Consider the following 18,819-nt stretch of genomic DNA (forward strand, 5'->3'; position numbering starts at 1 on the left):
CCTTTATTTGTTTATTTGCTAATTGCACAAATTCACAAAAAAACTGTCTGGCCGGGAACCACACTAGTGGATCCTGAGGGGTGCCTAACACCTTCCCCTTAGGATAATTTCAAGCCCTTACCCTATCTCTGGTTATCAAACATAGTTGTAGTTGGACTTTATAGGTGCCCTAATACACCTTAAAATCATTAGATGGCGACTCTTCAAATACCCAATTTCCAAAAGGAAATGAGTCATCATACCCCATGAACGTCGAAACTCGGATTTCCTCTCCGCGGAGGGCGAAAAAGGAGGCGCGACATAGGTTAGATATTTACTGAGTACGTGTTGATTTATATTCTCATGCTTCACTTCTGTACTAAATGTGCAAGATCTGACAAGTTCATTTGGTGGTCATTTGGGTGTGTAAGCGCAGCTGCTGAGGGGACTTCACCGTGAGCTGTATTCCATGATACGATTCGCAGCACACAGAGTCCCCATCATAATCCTTTACTTTATCCTGTCTATCTTGTATTTCAGACAGATTTTATTGTTATTGTACTTTCTAGTAGATGGTCATACACTTGTGACACCGAATTTTGGGGATGTTCTTGAATTTGTTTGTGGTTTTGCTGAGCATTGGCACACTTTTATTATTTATTCTATTTAAATTATAAAATTTCCATGATTTTAATGAATTAATTTCTTTATCTAATAAAATTCATGATTTCAAAAATAATAAAATAAATAGTTGAATTGTTAGTTCATTGTTGGCTTGCTTAACGGCGACGTTGGGCGCCATCATGACCTATATGCAAGGTGACGAGTGTATATGCATTGACCATGAGATAAGCATGCGGGTAGAATTAGCCTTATTTGTGCCAATTTACTTTGTGTATTATATCTTTTATACTTTAGATAGATTGTATAATTCCTTGATTTCTCGTATGCATGTTATTTCCTATGCTGAGATTATTGAGATATTGGGCATTAAGATCGTTGAATTGTTGATTGGTTGTTGGTATTGTTGGTAAATTCTCATATGACGAGTCATGTTCAAATACTAATATTGATGTTGAATATGCTTCCCATCCTGCTTGGTATTGTGTTGTATGTGATGCTTGGTGAGGAAGAGTAAAATGCATGAAGGGTGTTGTCGTGCTTATGAGGAAGAGTAATTATGCACAAATAGTGTTTCCATGCTTTATTCATATATTAATAGCATTGCACGAGGGGTGTTTTCGTACTTGAGGGAAAATGAGGATATGTATAAAGGATGTTTACGTGCTTGCTATTATACTATAATGTGAGGATGAGAGTAAAAGCACGAATGGTGATGCCGTGCCGTTTGTTGATAACATTGTTCCTTACTTTGTCATTAGGATTGTGGACTTGACTTTGTGGCTTCGTTGTTTGCTTTTGAAATGTTGTTCGAAGTTGTTGTAAAACTACGAGTTATGGCTTACTCATTAACACTTTACTTTATTTTCCCGTTTTATGCCCCATCAATTGTGTACTTGTTACCCCGATCACTTGTTATTACCCTATTACTATACTTGATACTTTACCTATTATTTCGTTATTTATTGTTATATATAAGGTGTCTTGTCTTAGCCTCGTCACTACCTGGTAGAGGTTAGGCTTGACACTTACTAAGTACATTGTGTCAGTTGTACTTATACTACACTTATGCACTTCTTTTGCAGATTTAGACATTGATACTAGTAGAGTCTCGAGAGGTGCTTAGCAGATACCACATAGACGAATCAAGGTAGGGTTGCATCCCGTTTGCAGGCCTTAGAGTCTTCTTTCATTTCTTTTGTACTATTTCTACTTCCAGACAATATTATATTTCTTTGAAGACCTTGTATTTAGTAGACTCTAGTAGCTCATATACTTGTGACTTCACGTCATGGGGATGGTTGAATGTTATTGTGTATCTTAGACTTATCATATATACTTCTGAGTTTCTTTTATATTTTCTTATTATCTTGTTGTTAGTCGTTAATTGCAATTCTTTCGTATCTTTTGTTGCGTGTTGGTTTGCCTAGCAAGCGGTGTTAGCCACCATTACAGTCCCCATTAATTAGGATTTTGGATCGTGACACTTATTAATACCAAATTCAGTTATGAAATGAAATTATAACAATCAAAGAAGGGAGTACCAGTCAGACAATAATAAGAAAAGATGTATGGCTCGTGTTTTTGTAAGTTATTGCCACACATACAATTTCATAGCAATTTATACTTTTCCTTTACTGGTTTATTTTCTGAACTATCAAATTATACACTTCGTTACATTATTGGTTGTCTAATAATTTTTTCAAACAAGTTTAGGTGACAACATATGTATTCTCTTTTTTCGGCGAAGTGTGATGCGATTTTGTGCCAAAAAAAAAAGGTAATACCCAAATACTTCCTTAAACTATTACGTTTTTGTCAGTTTCCTATTTAAACTATTTGGTGTCTCCAAAACCCCCCTGAACTATATTGCCCTTCATATTAGAACATTTGTGACTTACATTACATAATATGTGTAAGAATTCGCTTGGCACCGCGTGACAGCTAAAAAAGCCATCAAAATGACCAACTTGACACAATATAATGGCTAATTAGCTAGCCTAACCCTCTTTCAATTTTTTTTTTAAAAATATTCTCCTTATTTTCTTTATATCCATCTTTCTTCCTTATTTTTTCACCATTCTTCCTTTTTTTTTTTTACCATTCTTCCTTTTTTTAAAACCTTTCTTTCGTATTATTTATTTTCTTCTTCATTTTTTTTTATCTTTTTTCTTCAGTTCTTCGTATGGGTTCCCTTCTAAAAAAAATCTCCCTCTCTTATTTCCTCTGCAATAATTTATTTCCGGTCTTGTTTTAGTCTCCTTTCATGTCTTACATATATTGTTGAAAGAACTTTAATTTAAATCTTCTTATTAAATTCAACACCTTGTAAAGAATAAAATCGAGTCTCTTGAACCTTGTTTGTATAATCTAGAATTAGAAAATGTAATTACTGGCCGATTGATTTCTTATTTGCGAATATTTTTGTGTAATCTTATTTATGTAATATAAGATAATTATTCAGAGATGCAACACCTTCATTTGTTTTGTTAATGTGCAGTATAGTAAATGTAAATAACGACTTATTCAATTGGAGTCTAACATAAACCGCAATCATAATTAAACATACAATTAACACATTACATTAGATATTAATTTGGCCAAAACTCATTGAATTAATCAATCATCCAAGAGAAATACATCATGAGTAAACTACATACAAAACTTAGTACAAACAATAAGTTAATATAGTTAGACAAATACACCTCTGAGATTGAACATGAGATTTTAATATATATATATATATATATAGGAAAATATAGTTCAGGGATTTTCGAGACACCAGATTGTTTTATTAGGTAACCGACAATTAAATAAGGAAATTTTTAAGTTGAGTTAAATAGCCACGTGTAGTGTCACATGACACGTTTTTTTTATATAATTAGCAACGTGTGTGAGACACACCTTCAAGAATGTAACGAGGGGATTTTAATATAAAAGAAAATATAGTTTAAGTAAAAAAAAATGATAAAAATCTAGTGATAATTTAGGGAAATTTTAGCTATTAACTAAAAAAATAAAAGAGAAGTATGATGCAGTTTTAACCTCAAAAATTTCACGATTTTTAACGGTTACGTTATTTATTAGTTCAACAAATTAATATAAGGGAGGGACCACACGTGTCCCATGTCGTCTCCATTATTAATCTTAGAAAGAAAAAAAAACTTTCTCACTCTGTTCGTTTGCACTGTTGTGTTACTTCTGTACTTGTTTATTTCTCAGTGGTCCTTTGTTTATACCTTCTCTATATGACTTCAACTCTTCTTGTAACCGATCTCTTCATTATCTTTGGTTCGCCTGTCACTTTCTTGTCTTTGAACTAAAAAGTATTTTAGGTAAGGACCCAATTTAAAAAAAATCACTTTCTTGATTTTATCATATGATTTGTCATTATGTTGACTAAAATCTTTATGATTTTCAACAATTAAGCAAGCCCCTTCATGACCCATTAAATATTTGATAAGATTGCAACTTTTCAACTTTTTGATGTAAAAAGATGGTACAACTTTTGTACTTGTATTAGAAGTTTAAGCAACTTTTAGTGTTTGTTTCTTGCTTCCTTTTCAAATATTTCTCTTGCTGATTATGGTTATGATTTCTTAGCAGTTTCCAGAAGACCCGGAAAACTGATAATTTTTTATTTTTCTGAAATAATAAATAAATGTAATAATATAATATTTATATGTAAATAAAGCAACAGGGGTTAGTAGAAAATACAGCACATGGGCATGCATTGACTGGTTGCAAATGTCTTACTCTTCTTTCTGTCTTTATTACTTTGATCTCCTTCTTTTCAGAGTTGCTGAATTGCCCATTCTTTTTTTCAGGCTATGTTTTGCACATTGTATCTAGGGTGAATCCATTGTAGAAACTCCACTTGTTGAGACCAAGGTAAATATTTTAGGCTCTTTTTATCATTTGGAAGTGGCCCATTTTAATTTATTTCTGATAGTAATTTCTGTTTGTTGGTGATTATTGATTCATTTTCCCTCATTATTGGAGATTTAAGATTTTTTTTTTAAAAATCTTACTGAGTTGTCATTTTTGATTTCTTGTCTGAAATTATTGTTAAAGTATGAATTATTTATTGAAGAACAGATGGGTGAGTCAAATGGGTCAAGTCCTACACTTGAAGTATCAGTTTCATTTGGAAAGTATGAGAATGATGCACTTTCTTGGGAGAAATGGTCATCTTTCTCACCAAACAAGTATCTTGAAGAAATTGACAAGTGTAAAACACTTGGTTCAGTAGCTCAAAAGAAGGCCTATTTTGAAGCACATTACAAGAAGATTGCTGCTCAGAAAATGGAGCAAGAAAAGCAACAATTGGAGCAAGAAAAGCAAATTGAATCTCTACCTACAATATTGGATGAATCCCAATTTCAAGATTATAGAGAAAGCACAGAGGTGTCTGATGGTCAGTTTGATTGTGAGAGATCTGCTACAGAAGGTGAAGAGGAAATGACAAGAACTGATGTGAATAATAGTGATTCTGTTGATGAGCCAAAAGAGGATGCTTCTGTTAATATGGAGGTGAATAGCTTGTTAGATGTCAAAGCTAAGGAAGGCACAATCTTGGAAACAAGTGACAATGGAGAGGTTCCTAAGGTTGAACAACAGAGTTCTGAAAGAGGACCTCAAGATAATCCGAAAGAGATTCGACCAGTGGATAATGAGGCAAAAAACTCCTCTGCTAAAAAAGCCAAAACCCCTAAACCAAATCTGAAGAATTCAGCTCGAAAGGTGAAACTTTTGGCACTTCTCTCGCTATGGTGTTAGTAATTATCTGTGGACTGTTCAAGTTTCCATTTCCTGTTATCAATTGTTTCTTGTTCGTGTTTAGGTACATCCAACGATAGAGGATAGGATATCAGCTGGAACAAAGAAAAAAATTGTATCACCTGTGACAAAATCTTCAAGAATTTCCACTCCAACATCAAAACCGATATGGACGACCAACGTTACTTCTTCATCTCAACCATCAATGAAGAAGGTGAATGGGGTGTCGTATCAACGAAGCAGCAATACTCCTGCGGCACAAACCAATAAAGTACTTTCTAGATCATTCATATTGCCTTCTCAATCCTCGAACAAAAAGTTGAATGGTTCAACATTGCAAAGGAGCAAAAATGCTCCCACTCTTGAGAAAAGGAGGGTAGGTCCGTCATCATTGCACATGTCTCTCAGTCTTGGTCCACCAAATTCTACAGCTTCTAATACTACAATGAGAAAATCTTTGATCATGGAGACAATGGGGGATAAGGACATTGTCAAACAAGCATTTAAAGCATTTCAAAACAGTTTCAACCAAGAAAAACCTGATCTGGATATGAAATATAGTGGATCAAAGCAGGTTGATTATTCAAATAGGTTCATTCTTAAAGAATTCTATTGTCTCTACATATTTGTTCTGTCGTCTTCGTTCTACCCAATTATATTTCTTATCAATAATGTGCAGCTTCTGGTCTTGTTTGGACAGGTATCGTCTAAGAGATCAGAGCAAAAGATTTCAACTTCTTTGACTCCTAGAAAGGAGGTTGAAAGGTAATATCGATTGCTTTCTTTCAACTGCAAGTGCAAGCAACACATGCTAGTTCTTTGAGCTCTTACCTAAAACTTTTTTGGTATCCTCGTGTATCTACGTATATTAGTCTAAAGATGGATAATGAAAACTGAGTATTACTCATGCATTTCAAAAGGTTGCCCGAGAATTTTCTATGAAATTTGGTCTTACATGCCATAGTACGGTCACATAGAATTGATACCTCTCCTCCATCCAAATATTGAATAATGGAAATCATATCTACCCTAATCTTCATAAAATTTCGAATAGACAAAGACAAGAAATGGACTTCAATAAGATGTGGAGGTAACTATCCTTTTCCCACACTGTCAGAATCTTTGCCAAGAATACTCCATGTTGTGTGCCTGTTACCTCATGAGTCATTGATGATCAATAGGGAAATCGTCCTTGGGTATCAGACACAAATGCCATCAAATGACGCCTTTTCTACTGTTGTTGGGGAGGATCAGGAGGAGGACCGCCTTTTTTTTTTTATAGATGAAAAGGTAGAAGTAGTACCAATTGAAAGGCGAGCATCCTTCTTTAGATTGAAGAACTGCAGAAGATCTAACAGTGAGGCTAAGTCGGAAAAAATACTCTTCTTACTCCACAGACAAGACTTTTTAAACATCTAGCTTTTACAGTTGAAATGTTGTCCCTATTATCGTCGAAGAACCTACTATCTCTCTCCAGCCAGCTGAATATGCAATTAGGAACAACATTCCACAACTGTCTGCTTCCATTAGAAAAGATCTGTTTATACCAGCAGCATAGAGCAAGCTTGATACTTCAGGCATGACCCATTGGACTCCATAAATGTGAAGAAATATGGACCAAATCTGCCTTGTCAGGAGGAAGACCACTTTAAGCCGTGGTGGGGTTTCCTTTGACAAATGAACAATGAAGAGAAGTGTCTTCAGAACATGTCCCTTTCTGTGGAACATAGAAAGTTTTCTCTTATCATGTGCAGATTAGCTGTCTAGAAATGAAGGCTATGTGGGTGGACAGGTGACGATTCTATGCGAGTGGGGTTGTGATTGAGAGACCAGAATGTAGTTGAGGATCTATGTTTATAATATCATATAACTATGTTTACCGCTTGTTTGGCCGTATTCTCGCTCTTAATGGCTTCATTGCGGCCCCAAGAATGTAATTGAGGATCCAGTACTGCATTTTTTATCCTCATCTAGTTGACTTCAGATCAATTTTAGCAGTATGTCTTTTCCTTTTCTTGATTTAAATGTGCAACTTTTACATCTGCCTTGATTTGTCTAATTTTTGACTGCAGAATGAAGTATATTTGCAAAAGAAATATAAAATGCTTTCTCAATTTGATGTAGTGTTATGGTGTGTGCTAATTTGGGAATTCATTGAAACATGGCAATAACTGTTTGATTGAAGGACAGGTTAAGGAAGACACCAGATAAGGTTATCACTCAAAAAGGTGAACCAGGGACTAGATCAAACTCTCTGTCATCTAGGTAAGATCTCTGACATTCTTTTCTGAATTGTGATCAGGTTAATTGACTATGCTAAATGAGGAGTACATTGGACCTTAGCCATTTGCATAATTCTTTTTTCTTTTCTGGAACAAAATATAGATGGTGATCTCTGCCTCTCTATGTGTTTTATTTGGATGGTGGAAGGTCTTTGTTGTTATCTGAAGTTCAAGTTTAAACTGTGGTGAATGATGGTTTCTCGGGACCTATTCTTTTATCTCTTTTTAAAAGTAATTCCTCAATCTTCCATTAGCACCAAAGCCTCTGATCTTTAATTTAATTTTAAATAATAAAACCCCAACCCAAAATTAGAAAGAAAAACAGGAGTTGTAGATGGGAACAACTCCAATAGCACTTCGGTTGCCAGGAGGAGTTTTCTGGAATTGACCCCATAACCTGATTGCAGGAGATCTTTGTTATTTAGGAAGATTCGTAGTGTGGAATAATTGAAAAAAAAAAAAAAAAGAATAATGAATGTGTGTCTAGTTCTCAGACAAGTATGCTTCTATAGTTCTTTGGTGATTCAACTAATTGACAATTTCTGAACAAAACTTCATGTATTTTTCCCATTTGCTCTGAAGTCTAAAATACATAGGATCCTGCTCTGAATCCTTTGAATAAACAAACATAGTTAATTCTTGAAGTAACCCTGCCAACACACTGACTGAGACTGCCTGCATGTGTAGCGCTGTTTAGAGAAAGATTTAGCTACATGCTTTCAACTACTTATAGCTGTCCTCATTAATGTCATATCCCGCTATGGTCTGAAACATAGAGTCTGATTAAACAGCATTGTTTTAGAAGTTAATACTTTTAATGGTTGGTTTGGAGCAGGGCGCCTAAAGATGCTGTTATAGAGAGGAAAAAGGTGAACACTGTCAGACCTGCTGGCCAACGAACTGATAGATCAACCGATAAATTGAAGGAGGTATTAGCTAATTCCAACCTTGGTTTTGCATCCTACTTTCTTTTCTTCAAGTTAGCCAACATACTCCCCTTTCTTTATTTTTTCCCAAGTATTTAGGTATCCAAATAATATGCTGTAATACATCTTTAGTTGGATAAATGTTTTCACCCCTGAGGCAAGTTTTCCGAAACAAACGACTCATCTTCACACTTAAAATTTTTCCCCTTCTTTTTCCCCCTCCCAAGAAGCTCACTCTAACCACTTCTTTCGAGGGTTCTTTATTATCATCAATATTGCAACAATCTTCTTTGTTATGCTCTCCGCTAGTCAAATTCAATCCTCTAAAAATTGTATTGTAAACTATTCAGTTTACAGTTAAATTTTGAATTTCACCCAGTGTTATCAAAAGGGAAAAGCGCAAAAAAGCTCTAAGGTCCATTGGGGCTTTAAGCGCAAAGCGCAAATAAAGCGAGTGCTTTAATGAAGAAAGGCGCAAATGGAGAAAAAATACAAATATATATGTATTTATTTGATGACAACACTGAAGCGCCCGCTACGCGAGGCAAAGCGCTCAACACGTTTTGAGCCTTGCTTCAGGGCTTAAGCGCGCCTCTGACAACACTGATTTCACCATTGACAAGCAAATTAGTTAAATGGAACTGCTACTAGGAACTCTTGCATTGTCCTAGCTGTATAACAAATCATATATAACTTGGTATAGGAAGGTATATTAAAACCGTCGGACAAATTTCACTTTTTGCGGCTATTGTATAGGCGGCAACATACAATGTGTCTGAGGCCCAATCACCCATCATGCCTAAGGTCTTCTATGCGACTGGAGTGGGAGAGTCCTTTCTTTTATCTATTTTAATTCGTCTATTTGTTAAGCTCAATTTGATGTTTCAACTATGCAGGATGCTACCAAAGCTAAGATCCACCGTCCTGGATCAAATAGGTGAAGTTGTTGGCATATATCTCTAGTAGGCTGAAAACACGACCTTCAGCATCAGCACGGCACTTTGGTAGATGAAATGCTCCCCCGGATGAGTTATTCTTGCATGAAGAAGAAACGTCTGAAGGTTGAGCGTGCTTAGGCAAGAGCAAGAGATATCATCTTCTGGAACTGCCAGGCCAGCAGTCTATATTCTCGTATTTCTGGTGTATTTATACTGTGCTGGACTACCGAATTGACTATCTTGTTCTTTTACATAGTTTAAACTCGAACCTCCCTGGTTAAGACATTGAGTAGAGTAGCAGTACATCATATAGTAGAATGTGTATAAAAGTGTATCTGGAAAGTGATATCTATAATTGTTAGGATATGTTGTAGTATCGAGTTTAGGAATGTAGATGGCTTAAACTTAATGTATAATGGAGTGAGAAGTAATCCACGTCCCTATGCAATCTTACCATATTAAAATAGTGAAGGAGATTGAAGCTACAGTCGCCACTTATTCTCGTATACTAGGTTTATTTAGATATGGAAATCTAGATTTGATTGGCAAGAGCAATGGATTAATATAACATGAAGATGGTGGTACTCAACGGTAAATATAACCAGAAAGCGATTAATTATTAAAGAAAAGTTATAAATGGATTAGTTACTTCTTATGAAATGGAAAATATTTAGATTTAATATAAAATAGCTAATCATTAAGCTCATTTATAAACTTAAAGCTACATCTTTCATCTAAATCAAAATGGTAAATTGGATTGTTTACTTGATTTAGAGCTCGTTTGGTTTAGTTGATTAAAACTAGTTGATTAGCAGCAAGGGCTGAAATTGATTTTTATTTATTAAATAAACATCTGAATTTGTGTAACATGAAATTGATAGTAAGTAGTTGGTGTGTTTAGTAAGAAATTGTTTATCAGTACTTAGTTTGTTAAAATGAGAGAAAAGGATATCTATCAACGTTGTCACGATCCGAAACCCAACCAGTCATGATGGCATTTAACACACTTGCTAGGCAAGTCGGGCATAACAACAATAAACCATAAAAGCAAAAAAGACAAAAATAACATGAGTTTGAAATCTAATATAGCACAATACCGCTAATACATGATAAATTCCCCAAAAACTGATAAATACAGAGTCATGAGCTCTAATATAGAAATACAAGTGTGAAAGGACCAAATACAATATTGTCTGAAATAGAGACAATGGTACATAAGAAAAGAGATGCTAAGACTGCGGACGAAAATGCAACTCTACCTCGTCTCTCGATGCTCAGCTCTATAGCAACCCCGCTACTGATGATTTGGTCCCGACACCTGGATCAACACAGTTAAGTGCAGAGTGTAGCATAAGTACAATCGACCCAATGTACTCAACAAATATCATAACTAACCTCGGCGAGGTAAAAGAAGCAAGAATTATAAATGATACTTGCTATAACCTCTACAGTTTCATAGTTCAACAAATACATAATAGTCATGTGATAAAGTCATAAAGCATAAAAAGAACCATCTGTGTGTGTGTACAATTACTGTTACACGACGCCTTCTTGAGATTTCTTGGAAGGGCGACGTAAGGCTAAGGAACCGATGTCAGTGCGATTACTATCCACCAACCGATGGTTACCAACTTCTCATTCAAACTTTGATAGTTCCAGTCTAAGTAATGAAAATATTCATTCTCTCATGTGGGGTTCTATTTATGGTATTTCAATCCTAGTTCCTCCATTTTAAGTATTATGAATCTCTAAGCCATTTACTAGAAACTCCAAACTACACCATTCAACTCAATCTAGCATTATTCATCTTCTTATTTGTTAGAAAACCTAGTTCACAATTACACATTTCAAGAAATAGTATTATTCTTTAGTTAAAGGGTTGCCCTTACTTCATAATACTCCCTAAATACCATCTCATACTTGTATTAAAGTATTGAGTATGAATCTTACCTCTTTAAGATTAAAACCTTGCTACTTTTTGGAGTGTGTATACGGTCGAGATCGAATGCCTTCGATCTATATACTTGAGAGGTCGTCCGAATTCCTAGTCCAAGTAAGACCAAGTCGAGCTCGAAGGACCAAACCCGAGTTCGAACGCAGAGCATGATGCATACCGAGGTCGAGTGTGCTCGACCTCAAAATAGTCCCGTTATGGATTTGTACCAGAACAAGTTAGATTCCTGCCACGTCCCCAAAGTCACAGCGCAATCTCGGAATATTATTGCACGATTCCGTACTAGGCGGTTAGACAACTGTACCAACAATATTCCTTACTGTAAATAGAAATATTCCTTATTTAGGGCTCCCCTATTATATAAAGGGGACTCTAATTATTTGTAAGACATCTTATCATCACTGAGAAAAGAATATACTCTTTCCTTTTACGCCTATTGTTCATCAGCATTGTCCTTTAGCTCCATTGTTCTTACGATATTTTTATTACTTAATTGTTCCCACTGCCCTAAACCACCTCGAGGTCACTAAGCTCGGGGTCACAGCTGCTAAGTAATATTAGTTTGATTCACTTCTATCTTTCATCTCTACCCCATATCTTTTGATTATTAATTGGTATTGAACCAAATCACGTATCTTTAAAATCACTAATCAAATTTAATTGTTACTCGCATTTTCGAGGTAAACAGTTTGGCGCCCACCGTGGGGCTAAAGATAATAGTGATTATTTTCTTACTGATTCTTGTTACACAAGTTATCTTTATACTTTTTCTTGTCAAAGATTTTTTGATTCTCAGGCTAAAACATGTCTAGCTCACAAAACACACCCATTCATGACAACGAAGGTCTTGGGGAAAACAGGAACACAGGAGTTGGTGTACTACCGATAAACCCAGGGGAAGTGCCAAATGTGGAACATGTGGATGTTAGTTCTCATATTGCTTTGAATGCACATCTAGGTGCGGACCCCAAAGGAAATATATATAGAGAAGCCCGGCCCGGTGGCCAAAGAATACAAGGAATAGAAGAAAGGGGGAGTCAGCATCTAAGTGATATTCGAGATGCTACAGGCTCAGCAAATCGCCATCGCTGAACTTCAGAGTCAGAATAGAACTCCAAACACAGCCGAACTAGTAAACAGTCGGCATACTGAACTAGCATTGGAAAGGACCGATGAAAATGACCCGGGGACTAACCCCACGATTATGAGAATGCTCGAGGAAAATTGAAGACAATAACAAGAAGTTGAAAACTTGTAACTCCCGGGTAGACCAGATACCGGGGGCACCTCTAGTTTTGAAAGGTCTAGACGCCAAAAAGTTCATAAAAACCCATTCCCCCCGAGTGCTTCTCCGATGCCCATTCCCAAGAAGTTTTGCATGCCCAATATACCCAAATATAACAGGATAGCCGACCCTAACGGGCATATAACTTCGTACACTTGTGGGATTAAAGGAAATGACTTGAATGACGATGAAATCGAGTCAGTTTTGTTGAAAATATTTGGGGAAACACTATCAAAGGGAGCCATGATTTGGTATCACAACTTAGCTCCTAACTCTATTGATTCATTTGATATGCTAGTAGATGCCCTTGTGAAAGCACATGTTGGGGCCATAAAGGTAGCCACGAGAAAATCGGATGTCTTCAAAATAAAGCAAAGGAACGACGAGATACTAAGGGAGTTCGTGACTCGTTTTCAGATGGAAAGAATATAATTACCACCTGTCTCCGATGACTGGGTAGTACAGGCCTTTATGCGGGGTCTGAATGAAAGGAGCTCGATTGTGTCTCGGCAGTTGAAGCAGAACTTGATCGAATATCCAGTTGTGACATGGTTGGATGTGCACAATCACTACCAGTAAAAAATCAGGGTCGAGGACGACCAATTGGGAGCTCCCTCGGGTTCAGTTCATCCTAACAGATTCACAGCTAAGCCCCCGAGGGACACAGACCGGGAATCGAGATTCAACAAAAAAGGGTAGCAACCATATGCGGAACGAAGAAACAACGGCCCGAGCCGTAACACTCCTAGGAACGATCAGAGAAACGATAGAGGTCGAAGTTCTCATAGAATCATGACTAAGAGTGGGTTCAATAAACATACCGACCCCGCAGAGGCTCCTTGATTATCAGAATATAACTTCAGCATAGATGCGTCGGGGATTGTCTCAACTATTGGGAGAATCAAAGACACCAAGTGGCTCAGGTCAATACAGACCGATCCTTCTCAAAGGAACCCGAATTTGATGTGCAAGTATCATGGCACACATGGTCATCGAACAGAAGATTGCAGACAGTTGAGGGAAGAAGTGGCTCGTTTGTTTAACGAGGGCCACCTTCTATAATTCCTAAGTGATCGGGCTAAGAATCACCTCAGAGAAAGAGATGCAAGGAAAATGAGCAAGAAAAACCACAACTCTTAATCCTCATGATCGTTGGCGAAGTCGATGTCCCCCAACAACCTATATTCAAATGCACCAAGGTATCAATTACAAGAGAAAAATGGACTCGAAGTTATGTGCCCGAGGACACCTTATCATTTTATGACGAGGAAGCAGAAGGCATATCTCATCCTCATAACGACGCCCTGGTAATCTCTATCCTTTTAAATAAAATTCAAATTAAACGAGTTTTAGTGGATCTAGGTATCTCAGAAAATATAATCAGATCGAGGGTCATGGAACAACTCGGCCTGCAAGATCAGATTGTACCTGCATCCCAAGTACTGAATGGCTTTAACATGGCAAGCGAAACAACAAAGAGAGAAATCATCTTGCCAGTAAACGCAGCCGGAACCATACAAGATACGAAGTTCCATGTCATCGAAGCTGACATAAGGTATAACGCACGCCTCGGAAGACCGTGGATACACAACATGAGGGCAGTGCCTTCAACTCTTCAAGAAATGATGAATTTCCTAACGGAGGAAGGAGTGAAAACAGTCTACGGAGAGCAACATACTGCAAAAGAGATGTTTGCGATAGAGGAAGTGGTACCGATACCAGAGCCCTTGACCTCGGAAAAATCGAGCACCAAAGGTAAGCAAGCGTCTAAATAGCCATCACAACAGGTAACCAAACTTCTTAAAATAGGATCTAATCGGGAGGTAAAGTACCCCGAGAGGTTAACCAACATGGTTCTTAAAAAGGGAAACAAACTTAGAATGTGCATAGATTATAAGGACTTGGATAGAACATGTCCAAAAGACTATTTCCCCTTGTCAAGCGTCGATCGCATGATCAATACCACAGCTGGCCACAAGACCCTAACTTTTCTCAATGACTACTCCGGGTACAATCCGATTCAGATGAACCCGGAGGACCAGGAAAAGACTGCGATTATTATTAAATTGGGAACCTATTGTTACAACGTGATGCCTTACGGGCTGAAAAAATATAGGAGCTACATACCAATGCCTAGTTAACAAAATGTTCGAAGAACGAATAGACAAAATAATCGAAATTTGTATTAATGATATGTTGGTTAAGTCCCTGTGCACAGAGGACCATTTAGTTCATTTGCAGGAAACATTTGTGATCTTGAGGAAATACAAAATGAAGCTTAGCCCGGAGAAATGTGCCTTCGAGGTTGACTCAGATAAGTCCCTCGACTTCATAGCGTCAAACTGAGGTACCGAAATCAAGGCTATGGAGGGTATCACAATCGTGGATAGTGTGGAAGCCCAGCAAAGGCTAACAGGGCAAATAGTTGCCTTGGGTCTATTCATTTCAAGGTCGTTGGATCGGAGTCACCAGCTCTTCTCTTTGCCCAAAAAGAAAAAAGACTTTGCGTGGACCCCGAAATATCAACAAGCCTTAGAAGAATTGAAGCGATATCCGCTGAGCCCGCCTTTGCTTCACACCCTGAAGGTAGATGAAAGACGAGAAGCAGCACTTGTTCGAAAAGTCTCCCTCGATACTCGAGACCCAAATGAAGGGAAACTGGGCCCGAACTGGGAAGGACCGTACCGAGTCCCCGGAGTTGTCGGTAAAGGACCTTACAAACTTAGCACAATGGAAAGTGAATAACTACCAAACAATTGGAACATATCATTACTCAAACGATACTACTTCTCAGGTATGATTTTATCTTTTTGTCAATTTAAGTTTAAAACTAACTCATTTATAGATTTTCGATCGAAGCTATCGAAGGCATACGATCTCGAATGCATCATCATTTACTCAAAGATCTTAGGTTTTAAAGCATGTGTTGCACTCTTTTTCCCTTAAATCGGATTTTGTCCCAAATGGGTTTTACCAACAAGGTTTTTAACGAGGCAACAACTACGTGCTACCTAAGAAGAACTCAACAGTATCCGAGGCTTATCTTTAACAATCCTCGAATACTGGGGGCATCACCCTCGGAGGTTATATTTTCAAGGAAAATACTTCACGCCAAAGAGGGTCTTGATAGGAAAACTTTGTAATGGGCCAAACGGTCAGATGAACCGTGCCCATATAGAATAATCGAGCCTCGACGGCAAAGCATGTACGCATGTATCAATCATTTGAAGAAGCCTTCTGTTAGTATCAAAAACACTTTGTATCTCCAAAAAGTTTACTATTATACGAGCTCTACACTTATAATCCTACGGGAAACGACTCAAGAGCCAAAAGCATAAAAGCACCCCCGAACACTCGGGGACTGTCATCGACAGTCGGTACATCCGAATCATCGAAAACTCGGACTCATAAGACCTCAAAGGGGCATCCCTCGAAATAAAGTCCAAGCCCAATATACTCGGGGACTAACTTTTTGGACAAGTTTGAAAGGTTATCTGGAAACAAGTCCAAATAACATACCTAAAGGCAACGACCATATTAAAAGACCACAGTCATATAAAAAGGCTACGGCCAAAATAATGCGGCTCGAAGACGTCTGACTTCCGCTATAAATTAAATGCCTTAAAACACTTTGCAAAAATCGGTTAAATCAGGCTACCCTCAGCAAAAGCAAAAGATAATGGGCTTCAATAAATTCAGCCCCCGAATAATTTAATAGGCTTCGATAAATTCAGCCCTCGAACAATTTAATGGGCTTCAATAAATTCAGCCCTCGAGTAATTTAGAGGCTTCGATAACATCAGCCCTCGATAAAACCTCAAGAGATACTCGATTATTCGTACACAAACAAGTTCTTGATACGCCAAACCTTCAAAAAACCCAACGGGTACAAAAAAGCATATGCTAGGGCATATCTAAACTTTCACTAAGTCTTTTAGCCAAAATGAGGGAAAAATTATATAGCCATTCTAGAGGCCAAATTGGCCTAATATAAAGAGCCTAAGGGCCAACTCAAAGAGCCTAAGGGCCGATATATAAGAGCCCAAGGACCAACTTCGAAATGTTTATGGGCCAAAGACTTATAGTTCGAGACTCCGCTCTCATTTCGATTCGGACTCAAGAGTCACGATACCCCGAGCTTACATCGGATCGATTTAAACTTAGCTCGAGGATTATTATATCTATCGATAAAGATCTAATGGTTTATTATATCTCGAGCCCAAACCAATTCTCGAACTAATCATTAAAATAAAGTATTCCATAAATAAAGACAATATTAAATCCAACGTAAACCAAAGGTGAGATAAAACATTCCCCTTGTATTTCCAAAAGATGATTACATGAGATATTTACACAAGGGAGACTTTCACAAAAACAAAATAAGGAAACCCAAAACTACTTCGGAGTCATATCTTCGGCTGCTGCATCTTCAGGAGCCGCACCTTCGAGAGCCTCACACTCGGGGACTTCATCTTCGCTTTCTCCACTCTCGGAGCCACTAGCTGAATTATCCTCATCAGAAAGCAGAGCGGTAGCCTTTTCTTCCAAAATCTTTGCCCTTTCAATATCGGCTGAGAGATCGAAGCCGCGAGCATGTACCTCCTCGAGGGTTAGCCTCCGTGATTGTTACCTAGCATGGTCAAGTGAAATTGATAGCTTGACTTCTACAGCAGAAAAGATCTCATTTGCCCGAGCATTAGCTGCTTCAGCATTGGCTTGGTACGAAGACATAATTGCCTCAGCATCAGATTTGGCCTTGGCCAGCTCAGCAGCGGATATAGCTTTAAGCTCCTCGATTTTGCGGCCTCGAGATAGGCTCTCCTCATTCACACTTTGAAGCTGGAGTTCGAGTGAAGCCAACTGCCCTCGAAGGGTTTCCTTCTCAAAGATAAAATTGTCCATGCCTTGCCTCCACCCCAAGGTCTCGGCCTCCTTCATCTTAAGCTACTCCCGAAGCTACAACACCAATTCTCCCTTCTGATGAAACTGCAAAATTAAAAGTATTAGTTGTCAAAACAAACAAGTACATTACAGATCCTCGAAGACTATATTACCTTTTCAATGAACTCGGCCTGTTCATGGAAAGCCTTCGTCAATTCAACTCGTAGATCGCCGATCTTCCCCTCTTTCGAGACTTTCTTAAACTCAGCTTCACATCGGGCAAGCTCAGTCCGAGATTTGAAAAATGCTCATCGGTGAAGCAACACGTCCTTCTCACAAGAAAAGGAGGTCAAAATCAGAAAGATAGAGATTAAACCCGAAATAATGAAAGACAAAACTTACTTGTTTGAGGAGCTTCTCAGCTTCCTCAAGAATAAACAAGGAATCGGGATTGGGACCTTCTTCAATTCCCGTAAGACACTCCTGAAAATATCGTTCTCTTCATAAGTCGCTACAATATCAGGAGTTTCCATATCCTGGGCATCTCGGAGTTGCCCTTCAGAAAACACTGGGCCCTGCGATGAGTCATCTATGTTGATTACCCCAAGTGACTCACTTGGGGTATTATCCTGTCTTTGAAAAGCCTCGGAGTTAGGCTCTTTGAGCTCATTCACCAAACGCCCTCCGGGACAAGGTATGCCTTTTCTGCCTGATGGTTCGAGGACTTTGCTCGAGCTCCCCTCTGAAATTTCTTTGGTTCGATATTGAACTGCCTCTGTCACCATTGGTTCATCGGTCTTCGGAGCGTCAGAGCTTCCTCTTTATTGAGCTACCAAGAGGCAATCATCATCCTCTTCTTGTTCCTTCTGGTCCCGAAGGCGTTGAGCCATTTTATGAGATAGGGCCACGGTGTCAGCCTTGGGCTTTTGAGCTTTGCTTTTCTTTTGCCTCGGGGTATTTGCAGACGACCCCCTCTTTCTTTTCTATTTTTTGGGAGGCTTTGAGATATCTTCTTCACCAAGTGAGGGCAGCCGTATTTCGACAGCTTCCCCAAGACCTGCATAAAAGATGAAGTAAGTATTGCATTAAGGAACACAAGTAAGTAAACAAGAAAACTCACCGTGGTTTTTTGCCTCCCATCGGCCATTGGCTAAATTGCGCCAGCAACGCTCCG

At 38.1% G+C, this 18,819-nt stretch overlaps 2 protein-coding genes across 7 annotated transcripts; one reads left to right on the plus strand and one right to left on the minus strand.

The window, feature by feature from the left end:
- Positions 1-3,790: 3,790 nt before the first annotated feature.
- Positions 3,791-10,019, plus strand: LOC104245653 (protein WVD2-like 7). 6 transcript variants are annotated; one of them, XM_009801294.2, is made up of 8 exons: positions 3,791-3,935; positions 4,428-4,491; positions 4,694-5,343; positions 5,444-5,953; positions 6,080-6,144; positions 7,570-7,644; positions 8,497-8,590; positions 9,484-10,019. In XM_009801294.2, the coding sequence occupies exons 3-8, from the start codon at positions 4,699-4,701 to the stop codon at positions 9,526-9,528; spliced, it is 1,434 nt and encodes a 477-aa protein (XP_009799596.1). In that variant the 5' UTR covers positions 3,791-3,935; positions 4,428-4,491; positions 4,694-4,698; the 3' UTR covers positions 9,529-10,019. The 6 variants fall into 6 exon arrangements, with proteins under 6 accessions (XP_009799596.1, XP_009799591.1, XP_070028051.1 ...); XM_009801289.2 differs by having other exon boundaries at positions 4,699-5,343; XM_070171950.1 differs by lacking the exon at positions 3,791-3,935 and adding an exon at positions 4,019-4,099.
- A 7,140-nt stretch (positions 10,020-17,159) lies between these two features.
- Positions 17,160-17,702, minus strand: LOC138889609 (uncharacterized). The gene is made up of 2 exons (XM_070172940.1): positions 17,395-17,702; positions 17,160-17,322 (listed from the first exon to the last, which is right to left on the minus strand). Exons 1-2 carry the CDS (start codon positions 17,700-17,702, stop codon positions 17,160-17,162), a joined length of 471 nt encoding a protein of 156 aa, XP_070029041.1.
- Between the last annotated feature and the right edge of the window lie 1,117 nt (positions 17,703-18,819).

The sequence above is a fragment of the Nicotiana sylvestris genome, chromosome 4 (assembly GCF_000393655.2).
Source record: "Nicotiana sylvestris chromosome 4, ASM39365v2, whole genome shotgun sequence".
NCBI classification, from domain to species: Eukaryota; Viridiplantae; Streptophyta; class Magnoliopsida; order Solanales; family Solanaceae; genus Nicotiana; species Nicotiana sylvestris.